The 19,729-nt window shown below is 50.0% G+C and overlaps 1 protein-coding gene and 1 long non-coding RNA gene across 3 annotated transcripts in view; one reads left to right on the forward strand and one right to left on the reverse strand.

The window, feature by feature from the left end:
- Positions 1-12,884: 12,884 nt before the first annotated feature.
- Positions 12,885-15,040, reverse strand: LOC136365816 (uncharacterized). The gene is made up of 3 exons (XR_010744420.1): positions 14,882-15,040; positions 14,585-14,649; positions 12,885-13,127 (listed from the first exon to the last, which is right to left on the reverse strand). It is a non-coding gene; the product is annotated as an uncharacterized lncRNA (long non-coding RNA).
- A 4,382-nt stretch (positions 15,041-19,422) lies between these two features.
- ATP13A3 (ATPase 13A3) overlaps positions 19,423-19,729 on the forward strand; it is a 52,704-nt gene continuing 52,397 nt past the window's right edge. For both annotated transcript variants that reach the window (XM_066326413.1, XM_066326414.1), the window contains exon 1: positions 19,423-19,488. In XM_066326413.1, coding sequence (XP_066182510.1) covers positions 19,451-19,488 — 38 coding nt within the window. In that variant the 5' untranslated portion in view covers positions 19,423-19,450. The remainder of the gene's footprint in view (positions 19,489-19,729) is intronic.

Below are 19,729 nucleotides of genomic sequence, written 5' to 3' on the forward strand. Positions count from 1 at the left end.
TTGTTTTTAGGTAGTGGCATAACACATGATGCTGGTCTCTTGATACTATAAAAAGGGATTGCTGTCTTGTAATTCTGCACTTTACAGACCTTAAATGTGAATGGAGAGATGTAAGCAACTGCTGGGCAAAGCCACTGCAAATGTGGGGTGTGCAACCAAGCCGGTTTTGGCTTTGTGAATCTTTGTGTGTGTCCTGTACAGCCAGTTTGCACTTTGTATGGAGAGGGTCCCCTGACAGCAGAGCTCTCACCTCAGCTCCTGCTTCCCCTGGAGTGCCTGCTCTCGAGTTCCTAATTACATCACTGGAGGGAAGATAGTTCCCTGCCATGTGTGAAGTTAATGTATAATTACACTGTTAATATGGTCAGTGGTATTTTAAATCAGTGTACCGTAGCAGAAAGTAGATTCTCAGGAGAGGCTGTTTAATCTAGTTCTCCTGGAGAAGGTGATCTTTGTTTCCTGAAAAGGTTGTGCCTGAACCAGATCACTCTGATCTGACTTTTCCACCCTCCTTGCAGGAAAGGTATCTGCTTTTGTGCCTTAAAATGCTTTAGGGACTTGATTGCTCAGAAACACTTCTTTGTTTTGTCCTGTTTTGTGTGAAGTTATTACCTGTCAAACCGAAGTTGCAGTATCTTTTATTGAAGATAAAAAACATTTTTTCTATTCTGTTTTTCTCCTTTTGAAGCATTTTGAATTGTTAGCCCATGCTTCATATACCCAAGTTCTCTTCTTTTGCATTGTCTGCCCTTCCTGTTAGCTGGTCTCCATGAGCTGCCTTGCTGGACAGGCTGTGTCCCGACGTAGGCCCTTCCAGATTTAGTGAGTAAAAAACATCTTCAGGGCCTGAGACTTGGGATGACTGCTTATTGCTTGCAGAAACCTTTGCTATGAGACCTGCTAAGCAACTTGCAGTGTTTACATGAGTGAATGGAGGATAATGTAAATATGAGCAAGCAAGTACTGTGTGCTCAGGTGTTAAATGCAAACTGCTCCTTGCTGTGCTAAAGGGCTCTTGCCTCAACAGAGGAAGGATGTAAAGACCTGTTAATATTTCATGCTGTTACTGAGCAGTGGGCAAAATAGGTAAGAGGCAAATTAATGCTTTCCTGTGGTGGTTTGATGTGTTGCTGAACCACATCCCTCACTGGGCAGTGCCAGCTGGGCTTTGCTGACAGCTCAGTACACCACATGGCAGCAGCTGGCAGGCATGAAGCCATGCGGGCACTGCTCACTTGTCAGAGCCAACACAAAGGAGACTTTGTGCACTGCTCTGGCCACCTGTGAATGAGCTGCTGCTGCTCCACTGCTTTCTGGAGAAGGCAAATTTCCATTTTGGAGTGCTGTTTTCAAGTGCTTTGTATATAGAGGGAGTGTGCAGGCTGCTCCTGGCTCCAGTCTCTTCTTTGGGATCCACAGCACTTCTAGCACCCCCGTGCTCTGTTTGCTCTTTCAGGCAGCTTTGCTTTATAATGCAAGCAGCTTGTTTTCTTGGCTGATGTTACCTCCTGCACTGATACCTGCAGCAGAAATGCAGAACTGGTTTGGGAATATGGTTTGGAGCTGAACTGGCCTTTTATGGTATCTCACACTTTGGTTGAGAACTACAGTTCTCCTACAGGTCTCTTCTGCCCACTTCAGGGAGCCTCACACCAGCCTGCAGTGTATCCCACAGCACCCAGGAGACACACAGGTGGGTCTGTGCTGTGTGTGGCACTGGGTGCCACATCTGTGGGCCAGCATTGGTAGCCTGTGGTGGAATCACCAGCTCTGCCCTGGAGAATCACCAGAGAACTGGCAGTCTGCTTCACACACAAGACTTGGCATTGCATGTCTGAGCTGTCATCTAGGCCATCAAGCTACTACAAAAATGTGTTTTGCAGTCTTGTTTTGGGGAAGAGCATTTTTTTTTTAACTCTGTTTCTGAAACCTGACGTACCATGGGTGAGCAGTTGAGGGATAGGGGATGCCAGGATGCAAATCCCTAAGCCATTCTGTTGTGGGTGCTGTGGCTCTTCTAACTGCAGTTGGTGGCAGGTGATGTAGGAGCCTTGCTCCCCTCGGCTTGGCAGAGCCAGCACTACACAAACTCCTCTGCCCATCACCCCACTGCAGACCGTGGGGCTGTGGGGTCAGGTGTCTGGTCTTTTCCCAGCGTCTCAGGTCAAGGATCAAAGGGGTCATGGCTTTCTTTACCAGGGAGTCTGCAGCAAGGAACTGCCATGTGGGATCCCTCTCCTGCCGTTAGGGGCCGGCCCTTCCCAGGCAGAGGAGCAGCCCTGTGTGCCCCCAGCAGCAGTGCTGGGTCCTGCTCCAGTTCAGGATCCCAGCAGAGGTGTGTATCCCCAGGGATTCCCCACCACACCCCTGCAGAGTGGCTCCCCAGCTGCTCTTCCCGGCCACCCTGCCAAGGAGGTGGCCAAGAGGACCACAGGGGGCAGAGTGGCTCTGGCTATGGAAGGCAGCAGCTGAGTACAGGGCCTTTCAGGCTATTTCTACGGAAGTTAAGCAAGTCTTTTCTAATTGTCCTGAGATACTTCTGCTTTAAATTACGAAGCAACCTTTTTTTTTTTCTTCTCTGGTCACAGCTCCTTCCCTCCTGTGAGGAGCTTCATGCCATTGCCTGGCCCCTGCGGGATCCTTTACCCCATTTGTCTGTGAGGAGCAATATTGTGCTGTGCCCCTTCCCTGTGTGGTGTCTCTAGTCCAGCTTTTTTACTGAGTTTTTTTCTTGTTTTTCTGCAGAAGGGGAAAAAATACTGGGGAAAAATATTCTGAGGCAGCTGGGAGAGAGGCAGGGAGCAGCTCTCCAGTGTACCTCAGAAAATAATCTCTCCAAGCTAAATGCCTGAGGTGCCCAAGCCATCTTGGGACATGAAGAGAGGTCATGGTGAGGACAAGAGGAAAAGAAACTGCTACTGAGTCAGAGGAACTCTGCCCCAGTGTTCTTTCTTGCTGTGGCTGTGGGAAAAGGGTCTGTCCCATGGGTGGTGTCAGGGCAGGAGAACTGCACGTGCTGGGTGGAGCACACTTGGGTTTGCCCTTCTGGAAATGTCACCAGCTCTTCATCGCTTGGGAGTTGAGGCAAAGAACCAGAAATATCATCCATGAGGGAAGGTCCTGCAGTCTAGCCAGGCTTTTGCTGCCTGCCCAGAGCAAAGGCAAGCTGGAAGCCTCTACAGAGCCCCTTTGTTTTGGTCAGTGTTGGTAGACCAGTGCAGGCTCATTTGGGGTTTCACAGGGTTTTCAGCAAGAGTGTCTCTGTTTGGAGCTTCTCAGAACTGGCTGTGCTCAGGGCAGTGCAGGGGAATGCTCAGGAACAACTGCTGTGTGGGTCCCAGGGAAAAAGGATTTTCCTATTCTTGACACACTCCTTGCTTGGCCACACTGTGCTCCTGAGCCCTCTCCTCACGTTGTCTGTGCAGAGAGGGAAGTGTGACAGAAAAATGGAAACCAGCATTATTCTGCTTTGCACTTTGCCATGGAGAAAGGGAGAACCAAAAACTTTCTAGTTTCAAATGCAGCCAGTTCCCCTTTCTGGAAGGAGGTGGTGCAGGTCCCGTGCTGCTCAGGGAGCTGCCTGAGGCTCCCTGGCACCCACCTGAGGCACTGCCTGCTCCTTTCTTTTCACAGTGGGACTTTGAGGATATGATGGTGCAGTGGAGCCAGCCCAGCACTGCTGCTCAGCCTTGCTCTGTGCTGTGCCCAGGCACCTTCAGGCAAACTGTAGCCCCTCTGGGATATCCAAGCACCTCAGCCAAAGCAGCAGAAAGTGCTGCTTTGGGGCTCTGGGGGAAGATGAGAATCTCTGGAGTGCTACCACAGGCTGCCATGCTATGTTGTGACTGAAGCACTGCCTGGTGAAGCAGGGACAGTTCCTAGACAGTTTGTCTTGCTGAGATATGGCATGGGAGTCCCCTTTTCTCACCACTTGCTTCTCTGAACTGGGGCTTTGGGAGAGGTGTAGCCTCACAGCTGGATTCAAACCCATCAGTCTCCTCTTGTGATTGTGCTGCTGTTTCCCCCTGCATTTAGGCTTACAAGCCATTCCCAGTGGAATTGAAGCCAGCTGATCCACCCAGGAAGGCAGGAGAAAGGGACAGTGCTCACTGTGGCTCACTGCTGGTGAGCCACACCACGCTTCCTAGTTATCCCTGGCTGCTAACTTTAGCACGAGACATGTACCAGTGAGGTGGAAACCCATTCAGCAGCTTGAGTATGTCTACAGTGCTCAGTGTGGGGGGCTGACCCCTCATTCATGGTCTGCCATGTAAGGAAGAAAGAATTGGAAGACTGTGGTGTTTCAATGCCTTGGTTAATTCTCATCAGGCTCTGCTGCATGGCACTGCCATCCCTCTGAATGAACTGCTGAGCTGGCACCTGCCTTGCACAGCTCATGAATGGGGTGTGGATGGGGCCTGGGGCCACCAGACCCTGCCTGGTTTGCCTGCACCAGCAAAAAGAGCCCTGCAGAGCTCCTGCTGATAAGACGGCCCTGCATTCATATTTCCAAAGGCCTGAGCACATTGGTGAGTGGCAAGGCTCAGAAATCCAGACGCCAGACAATGGAAAGGCTGGAAACATAAAGGAAAGGAAATTCTTCTGCTGTATTGCCTTTCCTATGGCGATAAGATAACCTCAAGTGAAACAAAAGTCTCTGCTGCAGACGCTGGGGTGGGCACCTCAGCCAGTTTCTAAAGCTCAGGAGGATGTCCCTGTGGGCTGGAATCTCCCGAGCCAGGGCCTCTGGCTGTCACAGGGGTGTGCAGTGGGCACGGTGTTCTCAGTGCTTCACAATGAGCCTTGGACCAAGGTATCCTGGCCTGCTCCTGCTCCATCCCATGGGACCATCTGTGTCCATCATTTACGCTCTTGCAAGAGAGTAGTTTGGGTTGGAGGGAACCTTCAATGACCATCTAGTCCAACACCCCTGCAATGAGCAAAGACATCTTTAACTAAATCAGGTTGTTCAGAGCTCCATCTAACCCTGCCTTGAATGTTTCTTGGGTTGAAGCAACTACCAGCCTTTGGGCAATCTGTTCCAGTGTTTCCTCTCTCTGTAAAGAATTTCTACTTTATACTTAGATTAATCATCCTTCACCTTAAATCCATTACCACTTGTCATATCGCAACAGGCCTTGCTAAAATGTTTGTCCTCATCTTTCCAGTAGGTCCCTTTTGTGGACTGACAGGCAAGTCTAAGGTCTGCCCCAAGCTTTCTCGTCTCCAGGCTGAACAGCCATAACTTTCTCAGCCTTTCATCATAGGAGAGGTGCACCAGCCCTCTGATCATCTTTATGGCCTCCTCTGGCCCTGGTCCCACTTAGTCCATGTCCTTCTTATGTTGGGGACCCCATAGGTGGATGTAGTACTGCAAGGTGCGGTCTCACCAGAGCAGAAGTGCAGAATCTCCTCCCTCACTTGTTGCCCATGCTGCTTTAGATGCAGCCGAGGACATGTTTGGGTTTCTGAGCTGCCAGTGCACATTGTTGGCTCGTATCCAGCCTCCCATCCAGCAACACCCCCAAATTCTTGGCAGGGCTGCTCTCAATCTGTTCTGTATTGGTATCAGGGGTTGCCTCAACCCAGGTGCAGGACCTTGCATTTGCCTTTGTTGAACCTCCTGAAGTTCTCATAGACCCAGTTCTTGGGCTTGTACAGGTCACTCTGAATGGCATCCTTTAAGGGTGTCAGTTGTATGACACAGCTTGGTGTCTTGCTTTAAATCTTACTTTAAACACTTTGGAAGAGCTGATAAAAATGAGGCCACAGTATTTGCTAGTGATACATTTCTATTGGGTATGTGAACATCCCAAAGCTGGTGGCAGATGTTGAAAGCATTGCTGAGTGGCTGAGGGACGGAATTACATGTTCTATGTGTTATAGGTTATGTTTCAAAGTGGGGAGGACTGGGACATAGTGGTATCCATGTGGGCAGGGCTGGGAGCAGGATTAGGTACTGCCGAAGAGGCTGGTCATGTGTGAGAGCTTGTTGGGAAAGGGCTGGAAGAGAATCTGATGTGTGTTCAGCACTGGGCACTCCCCAGTGTCCAGAGCTAAACAGGTTATGAGAAGAGGTGCAAGGGGCACAGATGGCATCTCTGTAAGGATAGAGACAAGCCTCTGCAGCAGCGTCCTTTCCCAAAGAGGGGATGTGATGGGGTGGGTACCATTGAGACAGCAGAGGAAAGGAGGAGTGCTTGTGCTGTGTCTCAGAGAAAGGGGACAGGGAGGTCTGAAATGAAGCTGGCTAGAGCCAAATTCAGATTACAGCCTGCAGGCTCAGAGCAGGCCCAGATTAACTGTGGAAATCATTGCAGGCTATTTTGGGCAGCAAGACTGGGATGAATGATGAGAGGAGTTCAAGGAGGCAGGCCAGGGCTGGCTCTTTGGCCCAGGAAGCCCCCAGGCTGTGGCACTGGGAGTGGCAGAGTGAGCTGTAGGAGGTCACGCTGTGCTGATCTGCTGTGTGCTGGCCCCAGAGGCATGTCCTAAGGGCTGCCTTGGTGTTCCATCATTGACAGCTGCACTTCAGAAAGCAGTGGGATGGGTGCTGTGCCCGGCAAGCAGTGCCTGGTCCCTTCTCATGGGGGTCCCCGGGGTAGGAGCCATGGCATCTGGCAAAGGGAGGAGCTGCGCAGGAGGGCCTGAGGCACATCACACACTCCTGTGGTTTGCAATTTTCCAGCAGCTGGACTTGTCCTCTGCCATGAGGTGCAGCAAGGGGAGATCAGTGCCCTCAGCCCTTTCAGGTCTTGTATTCAGTCAGTCTGGGGTTTTCCCATTTGGTTTCACTCTGACAACCCAGCTCTAGAAAGCAGAGGTTTGAGCTGTAGGCATAGGGAGACATGCAGAAGTCAGCAGCAGCTTTGCTGGCATGGCTGTGACACTTGCAGCGCCTGTCAGTCTTTCCCTTCATCCGGCCCTGGGAAGCAGGAGCCAGCAGCAGAGCAAAAGAGGGCACAAAGCATCAAAATACCAGGTAGGTGTTGTACAGCTGTGCAACATGGTTTGCTGTAAGTTCTGCCTGCTCCCAGGAGCCCTCACTGGCTGCTTCTGCTGGGGTTTTTGGGGAGCTAACACCGGCACCAGCACCTCTGATGGAGATCACCCCACCAGCAATCACAGTTGTGCTTAGGGGGATGAAGCACAATGCATTGCACAAGCAGTGAGGTGGACTGCAGGCATCCGTCATGGTCCCAGTGCTGTTCCCCCTCCCAGGTGAACTGAGTGGGCCAGGCAGGGTCCCCTGTGGAACATCATGGCAGGGTCATGCTGGATGTCCCACTGGCCATCAGTCACCCTGTGGTCTTCTCCTGCTCTGTAGTTTGCAGCAGATGTGAGCCAAGAACCTGCTGCTCCCTGTTCTGCCAGGGAATGTGGCTTGTGGACCCATTGAACAGGTTTTCTGACCTCATACTGCTGGGGACGGTCCCCAGGTGGCCTTGCAGCAGCAAAGAGATCACAGGAGTGTCCTGCTCTCCTACCTGCATAGATGCCTTGCAGGCAGAGATGGGTTGGTGGGTAGCTCTTAGACTTCCTGGTGAGATGCCATAAGCTCTTCAGGTGATGATCCTCTTTGCCCTAGGACTGGGAACAATGTGTCTCCTGTTGCAACAGGTATTTCAGGGACCAAGCTGTCCCTGGGGTCAGGCTGAGTGTCCCAGGGGCAGGACAGCCACTGGCCACTCTGGATCTGCTGTGTAGTGACAGCACTAGGCTGAGTGCCTTTGAAGTGTCCTGCCGTGCTCTCTGCTCCACTGTTGGACAGGATCTGAGCAGCCATTGTGCAAAGCAAAACAAACCCTTCCTATCTGTCCCAGGCTCAGAGCTTAGCACTGCTTCCAGCTGTAAGGCTGCAGAGCCAGCACAGCCCTGCCAGAGACTGCTGATAACCATCTCCCCTTGCAAAAGAGTTCAAGTCCCTGCTCCAGGCAGGCAATGTCACCTTATCAGCACTTGAAGGCTCCTGATAAAGGGATCAATCTAACTCCAGCTGCATCCCCACCTGCAAACACAATGTACTGGGTGCAGCCAAGGTGAGGGTGGCTGGGGCCCGTGTGGTCTCCTGCCTTCGGGAGGGTCATGGCTGCCCAGACTCCGCAGGGCACAGCCAATTCTGGGAACAATAGTGGCCACTGGCGACCACAGGGTGGGCGATTACTGAAAATCATGTGTTCACTCCGGCTGCTGCAGAGGCAATTTGTCAAAGTCCCATTTTCCTTTCCCTGATAAGATAGGGCTCAAGGAATACAATAATGCTTTTCTGAGATAAAATCGTGGCTCTTCTACTCAGCACACACGAAGGGGAAGCTAATTTTGGCCTTGCTGGGCTGGCCAAGGACCGAGAGAAGGCTTCTCTCTGTGCTGGGGCTGCAGTTCGAAGGACAGGGAAACTCTCTAAGCCCCAAAGAAGTAGGACAGCCCTGAGGGCAGCAGGGTCACTGTCCCTGTGAGCTGGCACACTTCCTGCTCCCTAAGGCCCTCCTATATCTGCAGATGCTGTATCTGCAGAAGGAGCTTTACTGGCCTCATGATATGATGTGGCCCAGTGATGTGGCATGCAACTGTGCCAACACTTCTAAGTTCTGTCAGAGACTTGGGGCAGCTGTGGGCAGCAGTGCTTCCCTTGCAGGCACCCAGCACGTGGAGCTGCATGCACCCTCACACCCTCTTCCCTCCTCCATGCTTTAAACAATATCCCACCCAAAAGGCAACACTAGGATGCTAAGCCAGTGTTCATGCCCTGGCCAAGGAAAGCTGCCCCCTTCCAGCTGTCTGCTCCATGGCAAGCTGGCTGAGCTGGGGGTAAAAGTGATCTTGGCTGCCTGTGACAAGCCAGTCCTCCACAGGCCATTCCTGTGCCACCACAGCCTCAAGGGGAAAGGAGTGAAAGACAGCATTGAGAAAAGCAGACCTTATGCAATTCCCAGCCTCCCTGGGAACCAGACTCTTTTAATAACATATACAGTATTTGTAGGTGGTGGATCTGGCTTTCCTCGGGAGGATAATGAGAAGCACACCCATCTGGCAGAGCTGACGTTTCCATTTTGGCATGTTGCTTGGGATGCACTTTCTGCACAGTTTGAAATCTGAGCATAATCCTATCTTCATGAACCACATTCACTAGTCTGATAATGTGACCCTACAAAAGGTCAATGGAAAAGTTAATATAATTTATTGGCTGATTTTAAAAAAAATCTAATCATCTCTTTTTCCTTTTTCCTGACACCCCCCCCCCCACCCGCACCCAGTGCCCTGCTGACATTTTCCAGTCGTTCCCAAAACAATGGCCAGGGTGGGAATGCTCTGAGCGGGTGCAGCTTTAGAGGAGGCTTTTCCTGAGGGGCTGCAGATGCATCTGCCTGCTCAGCCTCCCCTCTCCGAGAGGTGTGTGGGGGTGATGTGCTCAGCAAAGGTCACTAACCTGGCCAGCGACAGGGCTGGCTGGCATCAGGGCAGGTTTGGGCAGATCTTGTGATTTCAGTGTTTGCTGGTATCCTCTGCTCTATGAGGTGACTGGAGTTCAGCTGCATTGTACTGTGAGGAGACACCTGTGTTGTCGATCATCTCTGCCAGTTTTGTAGCCATGGAGTGTAGGGAAGGAGGATTCAGACAGATTCCTGGGACTCAGGCAGTTCTGGATGAAGCCATCAAGGGCCCCAAGAACCCTTTCCATGGACACAGCACACTGGGATCATCACGTCCTATGCTGCCTCTAGGGAAGGCTGCAAGAAGCTGCAGTGCACAGTGGTGAGTTCTTTGCATGGCTGTGTGTGAAAGGGGGACGTGCACTCCTTTTCCTTGCACCGTCCCCTCTTTGGGCTTCCCAGCCACCAAGAACATCCACCGCACGCTCGGCGCGGGGTGTCTGCACAGCCACAAGAGCTGCCTGGAGCAATTAAGCAGCCAGGTGTTTGTCAGGGCATGACCTATCCTGGGGAAGCAGACTTGTTACAAGCTTGCTTGTTAGGGTGGAGCTGCAAAGTAATTACGAGCTACAAAAGTAATTAGACCTTTCTTACTCTAAAACCTCAGGGATAGAAGAGAAGAAAAGACCCCAGAGGGCAAGGAATGGTGGAAAGGATCCAGCGGCTTCTCTCTCAGCATCAGCTGCTGCTTCGAAGTCGCGGCTTTGGAGCTGCCACACTGCAGAGCCAAAGAGAGCAGATTGGGAAAACATCTTTTGGCAGGAGTAGGGGAAGGAGAAAGCCCAGAACTGCCCATTACTATCAGGTGTAGCACTGCAAGGTCTGTCAGGGCGCTGCCACGGCTAAGCATGCAAACCCTGGCTCCTGTCAGCAACTAACTGTCCTTCCTGGCTTTACAGCACTGCTCCAGGCCTGGCTCTTGCCGAGGAAAGACTGGAGAGGCGGAGGGAGCCTGAGCAGTATAGCTTGGAAAGCTGAGGGCAAAGGAAACACAGGTGACTTCTAAAGTCGGTAGTTTTCAGAAAAGCAAAATGATGTTCTAACGTGGTCTCATTTTGCACTTTGTATATCTGTTTTGTGATGGTGCTGGCCGTAGCCCGGGGACTCCGTGGTTGTGCAACTCTGCCTGCAGCCCACCCTACCTGGCACTGTGGGGTGATGCTGCCCACCAGCAAACCCAAGCCTCCCCGACATGGGGGAACTGGGTGCCCACACTGTGAATGCTCCCCTGACCTGCTTTTCAGTGTCTTGAGGGTGAGCCGATCTTCTCCAGCTCTTGCATAAGATGTTCTTTGTCCATCAGCACATTTAGCTCCTGCTCTGTTCCAGCTGGTGCTGGGCCATGTGGGCAGGGAATGCCAGCCCTGATGGCAGCAATGCTGCCAGTCTGCGGGGCGGATGGGGAGCCACCGGAGCGTCAGAGGGCATTGCAGAAGCACAGTGTCTCAGATCATAATAAACTCATGGACTTCGCCCATTTAGTTGAAATAACAGGGATGAAAAAGTTATTGAGGATGACTGATGGTGGGTTGAATGACCAGACAGCGTAACCTGCTTCATTCCCTGAGGCGCCATGCCAGGGAGAAGAGCTGCACACAGGCTTTGGTTCCTGTCCTTTCTGAAAGCAGTGCCTTTGGAGAGCACAAAGCAGAAGAAAGGCTTCCCAGCCCTCTGCTTTGTTGTAACAGCACCGACTGCCAGTCTGCCAAGCACTTTCCCAGGAGGTGTTGTGAGAACAAGGTTGCAGAAGTCACTTCAGCAATAACTGCTTGATCGGCCCTGGACCATGCTAAAATTGAGTCCCAGTTTCCGGATACAGTAAGGGTTATGAGTTGTTCCTTAACCTGCCAGAACAGGGGCATCTTGGTTTGGGATCTGTGTTGAAGTCCTGGAGAAGTAGATGTGAAATGCCCCTGTTCCTGCCCATGGTGCAGTTCCCGGTGGCATGGCTGTAAGAGAGAGATTTGTGTTTGGCTGCCTGGTGGAAGGGTGTGCAAGGTGTTTCCTCACCCTGGATTTTAGAGCACTTCAGCTCCTTACTGCCATCAGAGATGGCCGGGACAGTGGCCTCTGTGGACCTTCAGCCTGGCTCAGAACAGCTGCAAGATCTGCTGCTTCTCTGTAAATGATGTTGAAGGACAGAAGGTGAAATCAAGGGTTTCATATGCTATAAAAAGAAAGTCCAGGGTTTTTGGTTTTTTTTTTTTTTTTTTTTGGTTTAGTAGGGTAACTTTGCTGTGATAAATAGGTCTCAGAAAGTGGGAACCCAAACAGCAATAGTTCAAAGACATTTTTCCAGTGCCACACATCTAAAGCTGCTCATCACATCACAGCTTTGTTGGGTGAAGTGTAACAGGGATCATACCCTCACTTCCTGCCAAGGATATGAGAGCAAGGCACCAATTTGCAGATCTTGAAGAATGTGACAGTGGTATTTCAAGCAGCTCTAATGCTCTGCAGCCTGTGAAGGCTGCACAGTAACTGAAAGGAAATATCTTTGGTTTTATTCACTTGGCTTTATTCCTAATTCACTCTTTGATGCCATCAGCCTGGGATAATAAGTTTTCAGAGATATGCTTGAAATTAAGGAAATGAGTCTGATTAAGTCCTTTAAACATACTTTGAGAGAGAAACGCACAACAATAGCGTTATTAAAGGTCCTATTTTCAAGCAATTCTAATATGAAATCAAAACATCGAGCTGCTAGATGGCAAGATCCATTAGCAGTGTGCATGCATTCTTCAGCTGGAGAGGGTATCACCCTCTTCAGCTAGGAGAGTTGCCAGAGAGCTTGAATCTGTCCTCTGTGCTGGGTGGGCAGTGATCAGCAGATTCATTTCACAGTAAAATACTTGCAGATAAATAATAAAAGCACAGATACTTGCCCATTGTATTTTGTTGGGTAGAAGTGATTATTTCTCAAGTCTCACATTCTGGGTTTGCATGTGGGGTTTTTTAGCTCTGTTTACCTAGTTGCTTTATTTTTCTTAGCAGTCCTGGGGTTATTTAGCTGTAAATAGCTTACTTAGTATGGAGTTTATGCTGTCCATTGGTGAGGGTAAACTCCCCCCATTTACTGGAATACTTCCCAGTGAAGTCAGCAGCGTTTCAGGTACCTACTGGGTCCCCTTGGCAACTATTCCCTGTGGCTGGGACAACTGCTACCAAACTCAACCCTCTGTCATAGTGCAGCAGCCTTTGCTCTGCTCTTACCGTCACCAGTGCTGATGTGGTGCCTGAGGATTTCTGCCCAGTCCACAGCTGGATGTGACAAACCCTGTGCAGGCCATCAGGAAACCAGTGTCCTCGGTGGAGACAATCCCTCAGTGAGCTTTTGTGTGTGTGCTGCACGGCAGCTTTATGAAATCATGTGGTGGAGGTGTGAAAGCAGATAAAGGCATTCATATCTCACCTTTCCTTAGATATGACTTGAGCTAGGTAAAGGCTGGCAGTTCTACTGACTGAAAGACTTCTGCCTTATTTTAAAAATAGAAGGGAGAGGGAAACAGACAAATACCAACAAAAGGGATGTGCTAAGTATCTCCACAGTGATTCCACTGCAGCTTTGTGGCAGCAGGGAGCCTGGAGAGAAGAGTGGAAGGTAACTTCTGTGGAGGGAATAGTCTTCAACGGACTTGAGAAGTAATCTGGAGAGTGGAGTGACCTCCTGTAGTGCTTCCTATGGCAGTCGTGGGGCTAGAAAGAGGAATGAGAAATCACAGTATCATTTATTTCATCTACTATAAAAAGTGACTTTTTAAGGTCTTGTTCAAGTAAATGGAGCAATGAATTCTCCTTTGCCTCTGACTGCTGTTGAAGAGTGACTTATTAGATATGCTGCTGTTGTAAGGGAAGTAACTAGCTAGGCTATTTTAAGCCATGAAGAACTGGATGTCTGGGAAATGGGGAAAAAAGGATTAGGTGGCACAAGAGAAAAGAAACTTCATCTGTGACAATCTTGGGCACTTTGTAGAATTTCCTCTTAAAGTGGTTTCACAAGCTCGTCTGGCAGAGAAGTGATAAACTGCTCAACAACTCAGGCTTGCCAAAGTAGTTTAAGGAGCTTTCAAAGGAAACTTTTAAAGACTTGTGGCTTTCAGCTGCATGTGAATCATCTCGAAGAGTGAAACTGTAATTGCTAACCTACATTTAATGAGTCACCATATACCTGTCTGTGTGTTCATGAGCTCTGGCACTCAGTTCAAGAGTCATGTTCCCATGCAGATCCCATGCCTGTGTCTGAGAGCCCAGAGGGATGCCACTGCTATTGGGATGCCAACCCACTGAACTTGAAAATCTAAGCTGGCAGAGCCTGCAAGCCACTGAGGTCAGAGAAAACACATAAAGGTAGTAGGAGGGATGTCATGTCCACACACACAGCCAAGGCATGGAGCCATGTCCTTTCTCAGCCCTTTTTCTTATGAGGCTCTTTTTGTTTGCCTAAGGATGTATGGGGATTAGAGAGAGTGGGCTATGGGGATTTTATCCCCTATGTAACACCCTTGCCAGGAAAGTCAAAGAGAGCCAGAGGTGTCCCACTGGAGGCCCCACAGCTGTCTTCAGGGAGTGCTTGTTGGTACAGGGCTAGCAGAGGTGTGCTTGCAGCACCTGGGACCAGATGTGGCCAGCTGGCTGCTGGTGCACTGCAGAGGTGGGTCACATAACCTCCTCTGAGCTAAAGCACATATTTATACAGCCCTACCAGAAAAGGCAGGGTGGAACATGCTAATATATACTCATTAAAGAGACTGAATAAATAAACAGTAGGTTCTGATTTATTTTCTCTGCTACTTGGATATCTTAGTTTTGGCACAAGATAGATTTCATACACAAATGTGATCCCAAGATAGGTTCTTGTCCTGCCTGACTTAGAAATCATGTGCAAAGGAGAAAAAACTCCACAAATGTTCTTAAAGCGTAATGATATTTATGCTGTTTATTGCCAAAACACATAAAATCCTTGGCCCCCATCAGCTAGGTAATATACAACGGGTAACAATGCTGATCTCTGCCCTGGAGGATTTACAGTTATAGATGAGAGATAACAGTGGGTACAGTCAGACTGGGAAAACACATAAAATGTGACTAGTCAGTCTGAGACTCACTAAATGCTGTACACTTAATAAGCATTGTTCATCTCATTTGTGCCTCACCTGGGAGAGAGTCCAGGGTTCGGTGGGGCAAAGCCGGACACGGAAAACAGCAAACGCCCTCGACGCTGGGGAAAAGGTGGTGGGAGGGAGCAATTGAGAAATTTCATGTGGAAGAAATGTTCCGGTCACAGAAAGTGGTAAAGGACTTGTAAGTTTTATTATTAAGTGGGACTTGTACCCAGTTCAGGTTTCAGGTGGAATATATGTAACTATGCAATCAAAGTAGTCGTGGGAAGCCCGTTAAGAAAGGCTGCAGGACTTACCACTCCTCCTGTTCTCAAGCCCCAAGCTGCTTACCTCTCCCACAGAGCAAAGTCTGGAGGAATTACACTGGCTGTGAATGGCCATAACATTTCCAGAAGCACTGACAATGCTGGATTGTGTTCTCTGGCTCATTTCCTCTTGCTAACCAATCTCTCTAAGGTGAATAGAATGGAGAAAAATTGTTGTTATTCTTGTAATTTCTCTTGTAACTTACTTTACTTTTTCTACCAGGTTAAACACCTAATGTTTTAAAAGCACTGAATGCTGTGATTTCTAGGTGTATACCTAGAAATAACTTGTGATGCCCTGTGAGCAGTCCCTTCCCTAGGGAAGCTGCAGCCAGGAATGCTGCAGGAGAGCTGAGGTTGCCAGGCACTTCCAGCAGTACAAACCAGAGTGATGCCAAGAGAGCTGGAAAGCAGGGAGTGTGCCAACCACAAAATTAATCTCTGAGTTAATAAAAGCCTGCATGGTTTGAGGTTTGTGAAGCAATAAACGAGTTCAAATTTGCCAGCAACTGAAAAAGAAAAGCAATTAGGTGTTAAGGGAAACCTTCTAATGGGGATAAAGATAATACATTAGAATATACAATGGGTTGAAAAATGTGATGAGAAATTAATCTTTAATTGAAAATTACTAAAGAATTTTTGATGAAGAACACAGAAATGTATATATCAAAGCAAGCCTTTTAACTCCTTTTATTAATAGGGAATGACAGAATAAGAGCTCCTGTTTAACAGCACTAATAATTTCATAATATTTTTCCTCTGAGTCATATGATAGGCTCTTTTTACCAGTCAGTACTTCATAAAAAAAAAAAATCTCCTTGGCTTCTCCTCATCATATTAATTTCTGGGTCTGTATGACCTAAAAAGCTGTTTCTACTAATGTGTTTTACCTCTGTTTTTCCAACACCCAGGCAGAAGGGTGCCCATTTCAATCTCCTCACATTCCTATGACTCTGCTGGGGACACTGCTAGCAAGTTTGCAAGGCTAAAAGGGGTTATGAGCAAAAGGAAATTTTGAGCTAAAAGAGGTTATGAGCAAAAGGAAAAGTTATGAGCCTGAGGAAATACCTCAGTGTGATCCAAATGGAAACTGAGGGAGTCCTTCATCAATGTTGTTGGGTGACTTAAATGTTCACAATTTCAGTGGCATCAAAGGAGACTTTTCTGGTTTTGAAACAAAACATCTTGCTCAAAAAGGAAGAATAGGCAACAATAAAAACATATATAGATGGGAATTTTGCAAGCTGATAGCAATGGGTAGTTTTGCAGTTTGCCAGTACCACTGATCACCAGTGGCATTTCCTTGAGGCACAAAGAAAATCCTAGCAGCGATTTAGGTTGGACATTGGACAACAACAATTGCAATTCAATGAAGAAAAAACCCCTGAAATTATTCAGTAATTTTTCTGTTTGTCATTTAGAAAATTGACAGAATAGTGTCATCATATTAATTGGAGGCATTTCACATGGTCTTTCACAGGTAACCAGTGTGAATGAAAACCACTGCTTAATACCCATCTTTAAAACTTTCATGCAAAAGCATTTTAAGAACTGCCTGAGAAGATCACCAAACTCTTAGTACTGATTTCTCAGTAAATACTGAATCACTGAATTTCCAGAGAATCAGGGGAAGTAACTGTTGAGTCATTACATGAAACCAAGTAACTAGTGTGTCCCAGGTAGGCAGGGACAGAAGCTTGGCCAGGCTGACATCAGCCTTTGACAAGAGCAGTGAGGTGTCAACGAAGTGTGCAGTCAACAGAGAATCAAACTGTGACAGTAGAGTTAGCACATTAACAGAAAATAGATGCTTTTAGGGTTTTTTTGAGTAGAGGAGGGCATCCATCTGATTTGAGCCAGAGCAGCTCAGCATTATGCCTGATGTGTGGGTGGTTGCCAAAAGGGGCAGTTTTGTTTCTCATTTTCTTTTCCTCTCATTCCCTTAAACAGTGGTCACATGAGTGAATCAACTCATCAGGCCAACAGAAAACTATGTATTTTCTTTCTATCACTGTCATAATTTCCTGCTAGATTCCCGTGCTGGGCTGACTCACCCCAGAGCTGTGGGGTCACTGGAACTGTCGCAGGAAGCCCAGAATGGTGCTGAGGTGATGTGATGTGATGTTCTGCCAGATGGATGTAACCCCTGTTCAGTCACTGCTGGGGTTGCATGCAATGAGATGTAACACTCAATGGCTCCCTTCATCTGGCTGAAGAAGAAATACCAGAAAAAAAATAGTACTATGTGGAAAAAAATACAGATCCTGTTGTGGCTTACAAATCCTCTAAATGGTTTGCAGTGCTCTTCAAAATTGAGCAGACAGCAGACAGAAGTAGGGATGGGTTATTAAAAGCAGGTGTAGATAGGACAATAGGAAAGATCTCTTGTCACTTCTGTGAGGCTGAGGGGGAAGAGCTGAGTGATGCACTGCGGGGATGGGGTTGTGTCCAACACCTGAGCTGGGGTCTGCGATGGAGCCCCTCGGTGGTGCCCCAGGGCACTCATTCCTTACAGGGATTTCCCTGAGGTGATTCCCACCCCCTCACCAGAACATAACATACCTAGTGGTCACAGTGAGTGAGATGTGCAGAGCTGCTCATCCTGCACCTCAGTTGCCTGTCAATCCCGCCATGGTGTTCACCAGTGCTGGATGGAGCCAAATTCCTCAACAGCAGCCGTAAAGGTCTTGTTCCTGGTCTTGTTCCCCATCCCACGACAATGGAGGACTGGAGGTAATGCTGGAGGGTAACTGGCACAGCTGGACCTGGCTCCACAGAGATGTCTGCCGTGTAGGTTTTAGGGGCAACACCCGGACTCCAGTGCCTGCAGGACACCCCATGGCCAGCACACATGGCCTCGGGGATCCCGGGAGCCTCAGCTCCCACCCCGAGGTGGGGTCCTGCGGCCCAACACACACTGCCATCCGTGTCCCAATGGGACCCCTTGTCCTGCCCCGCAGAATCTCGCATATCCATGTCCCCCCACATCCATGTCCCTCCATATCCAAGACCCCACATCCATGTCCCCCCACATCCATGTCCCTCCATATCCATGTCCCCACATCATGTCCCCCCACAGCCGTGTCCCACGTGCTGCCCCGCCCCGTGCCCCGCCCCTCCCGCCGAAGCCCCGCCCCTCGGCCCCGGCCCCGCTCGCTCCCCTCTCTTCCGGCGCGGCGCGGGCCGGGAGGGCGCGTGCCGTGCCGCCGTCACTTCCGCGCTCGCCCCGCCCCGCCCCGCCCAGCGCGGCCGGCGCGTGCAGCCGGTTGGCGGCGGATCCGCTCGCGAGCAGCTGCAGCCGCGCGGGGTGGGGGGGGAGCGCCGGTCCCGCGCCGGTCCCGCGCCCGCCCCGCCGGCGATGGGGCTGCGCTGAGGCCGCCGGTGAGTGGGGCCGCGGGCGCTGTACGGCACGGCGCGGCCCGGCAGGTGAGGGAGGGTCCGCGGGCCTCCAGCGGCGCCCGCGATCTCCGCCGCGCCGGGTGCGACGCGGCCGCCCGCAGCGCCCTTCAGCCGCGCCGGCCGCTCCTCCGCCCGCGGCAGCCCCCGCGGCGCCGCCCGGCGCGGGCGCGGGGCTTGTGGCGGGGCCGGTGCCGTGGAGCGGGTCTCGCGGCCCGGGGAAGGGGCGCGCGTGGCCGCGGGCGTGTGGCGGCCGCCGGCGTCCGGACACGTGCGGCGCTGGCCCGACGGCCAGGCCGTCCCCCCGCGCTGCCCCCGGGCTGTCGGGGTCCCCTCGGCACCTCGGGCAGCTCTCCACTGCCGCTTCCTCCGTCCTCTCAGCCCGGCCCCCCGTTCTGCCCCGGTCCCGGTTACCGAACACCGCGCGTTCCGCTGCCTGGGCACACGTCAGCATGCGCTGCAGTGGCGGGGTCGGTGGAAATGCCGGTGATCGGGTACCAAAGGAAAACTTTCGCAGCCCGAGATGAGGACTCAATGCGTCTCATCCTTTTTTCAGCACATGAGTCAGTGCGTTCTCCTGCCGCTGACAAGGGTTATACGGCACTTTTCTATCAGCTCAGCTGTGGAGGTATCGCACTGAGCACCTCTGACAACCACTGCGTCATCCCTAAGAGGAGGCCTGTTTATGCCTGTTCAGGGATAAACAGCTACTAGGTGAATTAAACACTGAGAGCCTTAACAGAATTGATACTTAAGGTGAAGAAAAACTTGATTATCTACAGTATTGGCTCTGAAAGCTTGCCACTACCATCAGTGCCCTGGCTTGCCTGCTGGGATCAGTGTATCCCTGCAGGTGCTGTGTAGTTGGAATAGATTTTTGGAGCTCTTCAAGAAGCTGAGATAGCATAGCCTCCAGCAGTGGGAGATGGTTAACTCTAAACTGTTCTAACATGAGTGCTGATACTTGTCTGGCCACACTGTCTGACTGCTTCCTTTTCTGAGGTTGCTGAGTTAGAATTCGTTAATGTGTTTGCTTTGCAGTATGGACTCACTGGAATTCTATGGTGTTTTCTTAGCAAGGGTGATCAAGATGATTATGTTTCATTTAGCCTAGTCATTACTCTGACTGGGTTTTTTTTTTTTTTTTTTTTTTTTTTTTTTTTTTTTTTTTTTTTTTTGTAGGTGTCTCAGCTGTTGTATGTATGCGATTTGTCCACGCACTGGCTCTTCAGACAGGTTAGCAATATTTCTCAGCCATCATTTCCATCATGTTTGAAAGAATTCCTACTTTTACCTTTTCTTAAAATTTTGTATGACACTGTTGCATCCTGTAGAATATTGATTTTCTTGATCTTGTGAGAAACAGCTTTTTTGGCATTATTTAAATTTACTCTATGATGTAAGTGTGGTCCTCATAAACTTCATGTCACTGTATCGGTGTCATGAGTGACGGCAGTGTATCTTTATTGCACATATA

This window comes from Sylvia atricapilla, chromosome 10 (assembly GCF_009819655.1).
Source record: "Sylvia atricapilla isolate bSylAtr1 chromosome 10, bSylAtr1.pri, whole genome shotgun sequence".
In the NCBI taxonomy this organism is placed as follows: Eukaryota; Metazoa; Chordata; class Aves; order Passeriformes; family Sylviidae; genus Sylvia; species Sylvia atricapilla.